Source organism: Seriola dumerili, unplaced genomic scaffold (assembly GCF_002260705.1).
Source record: "Seriola dumerili isolate Sdu_G_001 unplaced genomic scaffold, Sdu_1.0 BDQW01002174.1, whole genome shotgun sequence".
Classification (NCBI taxonomy): domain Eukaryota; kingdom Metazoa; phylum Chordata; class Actinopteri; order Carangiformes; family Carangidae; genus Seriola; species Seriola dumerili.
The window spans coordinates 61,027-72,396 of NW_019176429.1; the positions used below are offsets into that span (position 1 = coordinate 61,027).

The following is an 11,370-nucleotide window of genomic DNA, read 5'->3' on the forward strand; positions in this document are numbered from 1 at the left end:
TATGTGCTTTCTATGAAATTTTCATAGAAAGCATTAACCACTGCTGCCAGTTAAATGTAGCTGGAGTAGAAATGTTATGTTCCAGAAAACTGAATACTCCAGTAAAGTACGAGTAGCTCAAACTTGTACTACAACACAGCAATGTAATTAGTTACTATCCACAGTGTAATGTGGATATGTTTTGTTGTGTTTTTTTCCAAGGATTCAATAAATCATGTGTCGTCTTATCTTGTTTAAATTAGCACCGCCTTACATTATCAGAGTCAAGGATGTGGCATTGAAGGAGCAGCATAAAAGCATTTCCCTGCAGCAGCTCAGGACCGTCCTGCACAGCTCCTCTCTGTGATGTTTGGCCTCCTGCTGAACCACACCGCTCTGTCTGGGCCCTCTGCTGCAGATATGGCTTGGCTTCTGTGTCTGTGTACATTTTTGGTCGTGACTCTGGCCTTGTTAGCAGTGCAGCAGTTAAAGCTCAGAGTATCTCTGTGTGGCCTCCAGGAGCCCCCCTGCCTCCCAGCACTACCCCTGATCGGCAGTCTGCTGAGTTTGCGAAGTCCACACCCTCCTCATGTGCTTTTCAAAGAACTGCAGAGGAAGTATGGGCAGACATACTCTTTGATGATGGGCTCCCACACTGTCATCATCGTCAACCAGCACAAAGACGCCAAAGAAGTGCTGCTTAAGAAGGGAAAGACATTCGCAGGAAGACCCAGAACTGTGGGTATACCTCTTCTCCAATGTCTTCTTCTTCTTCTTCTCAGCAGCAGCAGTCGTCATTTATGTTTTCTCCTTTTCAATCCCTGTCCTGTGTGATGAAGGTGACCACAGACATTCTGACCAGAGATGGGAAAGACATTGCATTTGGAGACTACAGTGCGACTTGGAGGTTCCACAGGAAAATAGTCCACGGAGCTCTGTGCATGTTTGGAGAGGGCTCAGCCTCCATCGAGAAGATCAGTGAGTACACGTCACTACACTCCTCCAAAATGATTCCTCAAACTTGTAAATTCTGTTTAGGCTGCTCCATGACATGTCTTACTTGAGACTGCTTTGGTAAACAGACTTTATAAACTCTATTTATGATGAATATTGGAAGTTCTGTCTAAATCAGATTCACAGCTGATCAGGTAATAAAGGGTCAGTTCAACCAAATTGCAGAACAGATGTTCTCTCTTCTCTCTCCATGCAGATAGTTTTAGTTTTATTTGTTCAGGTTCTAAGATTTCTTTCCAAAACCAAAATATGAAAGTGTGAAAGGAAGAACGCAACATGAGCCTGGAGCTGTGAAGCAGAAACAGTGAGATTCCTCCACAAAGATCAGATTGAAATGTCGGAACACATGAGCAGCATATCTGGAATATCACTGTAACACTGTTTAAGGTTGGAATGCTTTCACTTGACTGTCTGACAGTTAGTCTGGTGACACCTAAAAGCTGAGCAGGCGGATGACGGTGAAAGCTTTTTTTTTATCAGTGTTTGATTTTAGAGAAGGAGGACGTGGTTATCTCCTGGAGACAGTTTGTACCAGTGTAAACTCAATTCATATCAGTTGAGTTGTTCCTATGTTGTTTTCTTTATTTATCAGTGCTCACATGCTACAAAAAGTGTTTCATTAGGTGAAGTACGTGTTGATGGTGCAGATGTCCATAAAACCCATGAAAGTCCCTCCACCTCCTTGCATCCATTTGATAGCCAGTAATGGAAAGCAACTAAGTACAAATACTCAAGTACTGTCAAGTACAATTTGAAGATACTTGTACTTTACTGAAGTACTTTTATTTTCTATTACTTTATACTTCTACACCACAATGTATCAGAGACAAATATTTAACTTTTTACATTAACATTTCTTTGACAGCAGTTACAGTTTACTTTGAAGATTAGTTTTACAACAAAGTAATGATCAGTTCATAAAATATGATGCTTTGTTATACTGTACATTAAACTGCCCAACAGTATATGAAGTCGTTAAAATTACTGTAACCAGCTGCAACATCAAAAGCATCTGTAATAATCCAGTCACATGACATCACACTGACAGGTGTACTTTTACTTTTGATGTTGAGTACATTTTGCTGCACAGACTTCTGTCCTTTGACTTGGGAATTATAGGACATTGACTTGTAATGGAGTCTTTTTACTTTGAGGTAAAGATCTGAGTACTTCTTCTACCATTGTTTCTAGCATTGGAAGGAGGCTGCAGGAATAACCAGCAGAGCTCCCTCCACCGATCTAAGCAGACGCAGGAACATAGGCGATAATAAGTCCTTGATTTAATTTGGAGCGAGGTTGTTTAATGCTTTGAATGTGATGAGTAGAATTTTGAAATCAATCCGCAATGTAAACTGCTCAATTTTATATGCTACTCCATCTTGGATTTAATGTGCGGGACTCCTTCACTTTTACTCTCTCATGGGTGAGTGGAGTGTTACGACTTAAAACAGAAGCCTGGTGGTATTTCAGTTTTGATGATTTTCATTAATGTCCGTGTCTCAAACGTGTTTCACTCACTGTTTTCTGACTACCCTCCTCTCAGCTCCAAGCTCATTGGTTCCTACTGAAGACATCAATCTTTGAAAACACTTCACAAATATATAGTTTCATCTTTAAAAAGAGTTCAGGCATTTCCTAAAACAACAGCCAAACATGAGGAAACAGTGCATTTGTTGAGGACTATCATTAATCCACATTAGGGGCCACAATGAGTATTTGGGGCAGCAGGATGGTGTGTGTGTGTGTGTGTGTGTGTGTGTGTGTGTGTGTGTGTGTGTGTGTGTGTGTGTGTGTGTGTGTGTGTGTGTGTGTGAGGGACTGAGTCAAAATAAACTACAGTGTGTGTGTTCATGGTGATGGAGGAACATGTCACCCAGTGCAACAGTGTGGTTCACTGGTGTGTTTTAATAGTTTTTGGCAACAATGCAGCTCTGTGTCTCAGAGGAATAAGATATCAGGACCGGACACACGCAGTAAGAATGACTGAATATCAAGACATATTGTAAACTTGTCAGAGAGTGATGATGGTCTGTCTCTTGTGTCCTGCTCAGTCTGTGCAGAGGCCCAGTCTCTGTGCTCCGTCCTGTCTGAGGCAGCAGCTGCTGGACTCTCCCTGGATCTGTCCCCTGAGCTGACTCGGGCTGTCACCAACGTCATCTGCGCGCTCTGCTTCAACTCCTCCTACCGCCGTGGAGACCCTGAGTTTGAGGCCATGCTAAGCTACAGCCAGGGCATCGTGGACACTGTGGCAAAGGACAGCCTGGTGGACATCTTCCCCTGGTTACAGGTAGACCACATGAACACTGAGGAGAAACTACTAGAGCACAGTGTGAATGTGGGAAATGAGGCACTAAACAACAATCAAATCAATTCAAATCAAAATCAAGCTTTATTTATATAGCACCTTTCGTGCAAAGACTGCAATGCAAAGTGCGTAACAGAAACATGACCAAAAGACATGGTTGAAGCAGTAAAATCATTGACAAAGGACAGAATAAACAGATAAATAAATAGGTCTCAGTGAAAGCTAAGCTAAAAACATAGGTCTTTAGATTTCTTTCCAGAGTAAGTTCCACAGGCGAGGGGCATAACTGCTGAATGTTTTTGTCCTCACTCTATGAAGCACTAAACGGGCAGGCCCAGAGGATCTGAGTCTATACCTTAAAGCATGGATTCATTATTCAGGCATTTGTCCCTTGAATGATTTGAAAACTGAGGAAAGGATCTTAAAATCTATTCTAAAGCTGGCAGCTCCTCCTGTGAGGAGGACAGGAGCACACAGGAGACTTACAGGAACATAATCAAAGGTGCATCATGAGCGTTTTTAAACATCAGTACGTTTTATCAGCATAGTTTTAATTATAGATTTACTTGCTATGGATATTTGCTTTGTGCCAGTAAAAACCAGACTCTGTGTCATTGTGGACCAGTGAGTACACAGCAGTGTTAAATGAAGTGTCTTGTTTCTTCACAGCAGTTTTACTGATTCCAAATGAACTTATTTGTTCATGTTGAAAAAGCACCTGTCAGCCATGGCCCACTGGTGGGCTGCGAAGGTATTGGCTGTAAAATAATTTGCAAAACAGTACAGTCAGTCTGATTGTTCACTAAAAGATGAAATCCATGGCAAAAACTGGAGTAGCAAATGGATTGGCGGTGAGCAACAGGAAGAGTTAAAATGGAAGAGTAAAGAGACAGACGGTGAATCGACAAGTGATCTCTCCCCATCAAACAGAAAGGAAAAACTGAGCTTCCTGCATGTTTCCCTGCTTTCAGTTCAGTCCTGAATGTTTGATCATCATCATTAGACTGAAACATTTTATTTGGCCTCCATGTTGTTTTGGGTTCAGATGAGCACCACCAACATTTTTGACATTTTCCAGTGGGCCATGAGTTGGAAAAGATTGGGAAGCATATTCATTATAAAATGTCTACAGACAAATACAGCAGGCCACATATACACTAATTATATACCTTATCATACTGTCTGTAAAGTAAAAACCTAATCAGTGTCTGTCTCTTTGTCTGTCACAGATATTTCCCAATGCAGACCTGCGTCTTCTAAAGCAGTGTGTTTCAACCAGAGACGAACTCCTACAGAAGAAATATGATGAACATAAGGTACACTCTCCTCTTCCTGATAATACTGTAACGTCCTGTGCTGTAATCAAGGAAGCGGAGATGGTTAAGAGCCAAGGATTTATATACTACAGCTGGCAAATGACTACTGGTTTATAATTTATCAGTGACTACAGGGCAACTGGAGACGGTGTTCTGTTAATTCAAATTACTTTGTAGTACAAGATTCTTTTCCCTCATGTAGACATAAAGCTTACATCCAACACTGGCCATCATGGTTCATAATCCAGTCAGTGAATCCGTCTCAACATACGCTTCCTCTACTGTCCCTGTGCTTGCTCCAAAGGATCATTATAGTGATACATACTGACATACTTCAGAGTGTCTGTTCCTCTGAGTTGATCTGAGTGTCTGAGTGTGTGAACTGTACACTGACATGGTGCCCCCTCCCAGGCAGATTACAGCGACCACGTGCAGAGAGACCTGCTGGACGCTCTGCTGAGAGCCAAACGCAGCGCCGAGAACAACAACACAGCAGAGGTCAGTGCGGAATCCGTAGGGCTCAGCGAAGACCACCTCCTCATGACTGTGGGAGACATCTTTGGAGCCGGAGTGGAAACCACCACCACTGTGCTGAAGTGGGCCGTCATCTACCTCATTCATCACCCACAGGTGAGGCAGGGAGAGCAGCAGGGTGCACGACAGGCAGGGTGGTCTACCTTGGGTGTAAAGGGTTATGATGGTTTCATTCAGCGATCCAGCTACAATTTATGACTGAATAGACACCTGTGACAGACTTCTGCTGTGTTCCTCTGTCTCATCACCCACAGACTTGACACTCTGTCTCGATGGTTTAATGTTCTCAGTTGCTCAGATTTAGGTTTTCAGTTTTTAGCATTTTTGACTTTACAAACATGGAGAAGTGAATCTCAAGCATAGACTGTAAATAAAGGTGACTTTGGTGCATGTCGGTTTGTAGCGAGCATACGCTCACCCACCTGTCACTCGAAGAGGCCACGCCCTCAATTCTACATAATTTTAAGCCTTAATAAAATGTAAACAGGTGAGTTATATAAACAGGTGTCATGAAGGAGGAAATTAGCTCTAGAGAACAAAACTGTTTTTGTACCAGGCTGTAAACATGTTTATTTCTGCTGTAAAGTTGGACATTTTAACATGGGAGTCTGTGGAGACTGACTCACTGTTGGAGCCAGACTCAAGCAGCCATTCAAACAAGTGCAATACTTGGTACTTCTATGTTGCCTCCATTTTTCAGCCTCAGAGGTTGATGCTTGCTCTGAAGTGCCTGAAGCTCCAGTTCCTCTGGAGTCCACTAGATGCTGCTCTGACTCTATAGAAAATCACAGGGGAAAGTCATTTCGTGATGCTCTGAGTAGTCTTGGTTTTGTAAATAATTCAAGAGATTTAAGAGATGATAAGGAGCAGTACATGTCACCACAAAATGTCTACGGTGGTTGTATCTCATGGAACAAACTGGTATAAAACTGATACAAACTATGGAGATTATATTAGAGACGTTTGTGTGTATGAAGTGTGAATTTCATACAGGGCGCCCTAAATAGCTGTATTGTATCATGTGCATACCACATAACTGAACTGTCAACATGAACCTTTGCAACATGCCCCCCCCCCCGATTTACTGCCTGCCCACTATCTAATAAAGGTTGAAAACACCACAAAAATAATATTTTTTAAAAAACATGTAAAATTCGGACAAAAACCAAAGACCTCACCCTGACAGATAAGACAGAAACACATGTTCTTTAAAGTAAAATACATCCCTGGTGCTGAAAATGGATCTTTCTGACGGTGTGTGTGTGTGTGTGTGTGTGTGTGTGTGTGTGTGTGTGTGTGTGTAGATGCAGAAACGTATCCAGGACGAGCTGGACAGTAAGGTGGGGGCAGGGCGGTCCCCACAGCTCAGCGACAGAGGGAATCTGCCCTACCTGGAGGCCACCATCAGGGAGGTGTTACGGATCCGCCCTGTGGCCCCTCTGCTCATCCCCCATGTGGCCCTCACTGACACCAGGTACACAGGATGGAGACAGTGCAGCCATTACATAATCGATCAGTACAGTAACAGTCACGTTGCGCTGAATACACAGGGCTGACCCATGACTTCCTGTAAGCTCCTCTGTGTCTCTGTGCTGCTCCGTAGCATCGGGGACTTCACTGTGAGGAAAGGGACTCGAGTCATCATCAACATGTGGTCTCTGCACCACGACGAGAAGGAATGGAAAAACCCTGAGCTCTTTGACCCCGGTGAGAGGAAACTTCAGCACTGTGCCATGTTATATCCTGGAAAAGGATCCACTGAGGTGTGGAGTCATTTATGGAACCAATAGGCTTTTTGAGCCAGTTGCTATTCCGGGCTGGTTTCACAGAGATATTTCAGACTGGTCTGTGGTGTTAGGTCAGTCTTAATGTTGCTCATAGATGAGTCTTATACATGTAAGACCATTTCATAAAAATAAAGACTGAAAAACCACTCAGAGAAACCAAAATCCTGCAAGGTTGGATGATGGGTCCAGGTGGGCGGGGCTTGGGGCATAGCTGAGAGCGGTGACTGATTTGTTGTGACATCACAAAGTTCCAGAAGTCCTGACGGCTGGTTTTAAGGCTCAGTTTCTGAATACAGGCTGTGTGCATTTCTCTGTGGACTGAGGCTTTGATACTTTCACAGTATTAATACAGAACCTAGACCTGATCTATAATCAAACAACACATGGACATCTACCTTTAGACTGTATGGACCTTTAAATTATAGCGCTGTTGCTTGACTGTTACACAGTGGAACTCAGAGTTCCTATATTTTTGTTTCTTAAAAATTTCAGATTTTAAGTGTTTCTCGAATGAGGATCAAATCTGATCAGAACATCATCTGAACTCTGCATATGAGGTTTATACTTTATCTTGTGTGTGTTGATTCAGATCCTTATCTTCATCCTCTGCAGGTCGGTTCTTGAACAGTGACGGCACGGGTCTGGTCATCCCGTCGTCCAGCTACCTGCCGTTTGGTGTGGGGGTCAGGGTGTGTCTGGGCGAGGCCTTGGCCAAGATGGAGCTCTTCCTCTTCCTGTCCTGGATCTTACAGCACTTCACCCTCTCAGTCCCACCAGGCCACGCTCTGCCCAGCCTTGACGGCAAGTTTGGCGTGGTCCTCCAGCCGGCCAAGTACAAAGTGAACGCTACGCCCAGACCGGGCTGGGAGAGGAACAAGTGCCAGGAGTGTTGAGACTGTTCCCCATGGTCTCGACAGGCAGGCAGAGATCGCAGCACACAGCGGTGAACTGGACATATGTTTGCACATTATTATTCCTTAGCCAACAGTTCCCAACATTATGTATGAGAATACATTGTATTTAGTTCTATCTGCTGCCATAAAATACATGAAAAGGGCCAGAGCAGGGCCAACAAACCAACAGCAAATATTTCATAGATTAGGAGACACTCTTCTCTGTCCACAGACTTGTAATTCATGAATCTGCGAGCATCTTTGAGGCAAAGATTAAATCTATTGATTCTGCAGGAAAGAGTCATTTAACAGGTGTCTGTACTGAACAGCCACATAAATATATAATATACTGACATTAGTAACTCCACCATCCGTGACAGCAACGCAGGATATCTGTACCTATTTTTAGAATATATTTATAACCTTTGCCCTGTGATCAGGACACGCTAAGCTTATATGATACACATGCTCTCGGAGAGGAATCTCATCACTACAATAGATCGAGGTGACAGAAAGTAACTCATAGATTCAGCTATTTTTTTTTAAGTTATTTTTTGCCTTTATTCTAACAGTTGTAGTGAGAGAGAGACAGGAAAGTCAGGGAGAGAGAGAGAGGATGACATGCAATCAAGGGCCACAGGTCGGAGTCGAACCTGGGCCACTGCAGTTAGGACTGAGCCTTTGTAGTATGCGCTCCACCAGGCGAGCCGCCGGGGCGCCCAAATTCAGCTATTTTAAAGAAACCTGTTGGTGAAGTGTCAGGCTCTGCTTTCCTTTTTAAATAGTTTAAGTTCCTGTAACGTCAAATCGCATTTGTCCATCTCTTAATGTACTTAGAAAGCTAGATGCGTTTTTTTTGCTTGTAAAGTTACAAGAAACTTTGAATGGATCCATGAGCATCATCAGTGTGTTGATGATGCTCATATTGACCTAAGATCAGCTGTGAAGATCTTTAAGTTATCACCTGACCTCTAACCACAGCTGTACATCAATGTTCACAGTTTCAATTTAAGACTAAGGTCAGGAATCATTTATATTTCCTACAAGCATATTGGCCAATAGCCCTAATAAAAACTCTGTAGTGACAGTGTTTTCTTCAAATGAAAACCGAAGTCATGATTATTTATTTTTGTCAGTGTGGAATTCAATTCTGAATGCATGTAAATACTTATGATTACTCACCAATAATATAACATTAAAAATTGTAATGACATCACATGGGCAGTGTTTGGTGAGTTTGTGGTAACAGGAGACTTAACATGGCACTGAAATATAATGAAATATACAGATGAAATGGGGAACAGGAAATAAAAGTCTTGTCTAAAGTAAAGGTTCTTCCGGTGAGTTGAAGTAAATGACCAATTTAAATGGTTGATCCAGCATTAACAAACACAGGCTTGTTTCTAATAAAGACTGGGTAGAAACACTGAGGAGGGTGGAATTAGGAGGGTGGAATTAGAAGTACTCACATTGCCACAATTTAAAAAATTCCATTACAAGCTAAAGTCTTGCATTCAAAATTCACTGCAGTCACACAACAGAAACAACAGAAATATCAATCAGTCCTCTTTCCTCAGAAAACTGCTGCCTGAGACTGATACAATATCTATAAGACGTAAAAGTGTTCATACTGATGCATCACTGCTTCAGCAGCAGTTTACTGTTGTAGCTGGTGCAGGTGCGGCTACTTTTATACACAGTAAGATAGGCCTGCTTGATTCGGGCAAAAATCATAATCACGATTATTTTCATCAATATCGAGATCACGATTGTTTAACACAATTATGCACTGACTCAAGAAACACCACACATTTCTAGAACTTTTGAAAAAACAGAAAATAAAACTGATTTCAAAACAAAAAGAGTTTTGCTGTAGTTTTTCCAGTTATACACAATATAAGTTAAAGATATCTGAGTGTGGGACAGCAGCTAAGAGGGCATGATCTCGCCTGACTGTATATAGAAAGTCTCTGACCTGGCAAACTGCTAAAGATGATGCACTCCTACGTTTAGGGATAGGTATTAGGTATCATTAAGATTTTAATGGTATTTTATCCATACTGCTTATCAATCTGATTTTCTAATGGTACTCTAATTTGTACTTTTTGTTATTTTGTAAGAGAAAAAAATTAATTAAGAACAGAATTAACATTGCTTTATTTCCTCATATGTACTCAATTTACATTTTTGAGTGACAAACTTCAACAGCACTGAACAAGTCACAATTAAAGACTGATTTTGTGATGATGGAAATGATGGACTTTTACTTTGACAGTATTTTCACTGCGTCCTCTCTGACAACATGTGCTTCTACAAATCCAGCCGTGGAGCAACAGGCTGATGAGTGTCCTGATCATAGAGCAAAGGTAATAAATACATATAGACAGATACAGATATCCTATGTAGCTGTCATGGAAAGTGTAGTTACTAATGTCAGTATATGCATCAGCAGACGGGGGATGTCTTTGGTGGAGCTGCTGACAACTCAGAGACATCTGACACAAAGGGCCCAAACTACACACTGGTCCTTAATTGGCTGAGAACTACTTCATTTAAATCATGAACAGTGTGTTACCTTTCACCACTTTGTAACAGCTCACATGGTACTTTCAGTAATGTCCATTCACACAGCACTGGTCCATCAGTAGAGGAGCAGAGACAGTCTCTCCGCCCTGCTGCTCTGAGTTACCTGATTCCAGTTGCTTCTACTTTGCTCTTCTGTCATTCATACAACCTGAACATTACCTGCAGCCTTTTACTTATAGGAAAAGTTTAACTGACTGATATTTACCAGTATCTGGAATTAATGCTGTGAAAATGTACATTATGTTGAAGTTATCAAGACAACATAAAGGAGATGTTGAGTTTGCATTAACAGCAGATCAGGAAACCAGAGGCCTGTCACTGCTTTATGATCAAATCTGTCATATCAAATCAAATGTCTCTCGATATTCTCTCATCTGATCGTTGCTCTGAGCTGTATTTTTGTATCTTTGTCTCTTTCTGAGTCTGTTATGTCTTTGAATGAGATTGACCAGGCTCATCAGCTGCTGTGCTGGTCTGTGCAGACCAAAGTGTTTTCATAGATTATAAAGACAAAAGCTGTGTGTGTGTGTGTGTGTGTGTGTGTGTGTGTGTGTGTGTGTGTGTGTGTGTTCTCTTCCATGAAGGGAAACTGCCAGTGTGTGTGTATGTGTGTGTGTGTGTGAAACTCCAGCTCCAGCAATGTGAAGCAGTGTGAAGTGTTTCCGTGCCTCTATAGTCACCATTCATACACCTGTTTTGTTGGGGTGTGCTGATTGACACACAGAGCCCGCCCCCTGCACTTGTCCTTTCATTATAATTGGTTCGACACTGGTGTGTATGGAAATTCCCCCGCGCGACCCCCCGGCTAACACACCTGACAGTCTCCCCAGTCCGCACGAGCGCGAGGCCTCAATCGGACACACACACTCACACCACCGCCGAAAGTTGCTTCCGTTTACTGGCCGCTGTAGACCACCGTCACCCCACACGCCGAATCCCGGGAAGAGGGCGACAAC

The 11,370-nt window shown here is 42.5% G+C and overlaps 1 protein-coding gene across 1 annotated transcript; it reads left to right on the forward strand.

Moving 5' to 3' along the window:
• Positions 1-399: 399 nt before the first annotated feature.
• Positions 400-7,828, forward strand: LOC111239202 (steroid 17-alpha-hydroxylase/17,20 lyase). Its single transcript, XM_022769028.1, has 8 exons — positions 400-717; positions 819-957; positions 3,045-3,280; positions 4,528-4,614; positions 5,026-5,244; positions 6,453-6,622; positions 6,752-6,855; positions 7,548-7,828. The coding sequence occupies exons 1-8, from the start codon at positions 400-402 to the stop codon at positions 7,826-7,828; spliced, it is 1,554 nt and encodes a 517-aa protein (XP_022624749.1).
• The last annotated feature ends 3,542 nt before the right edge of the window (positions 7,829-11,370 follow it).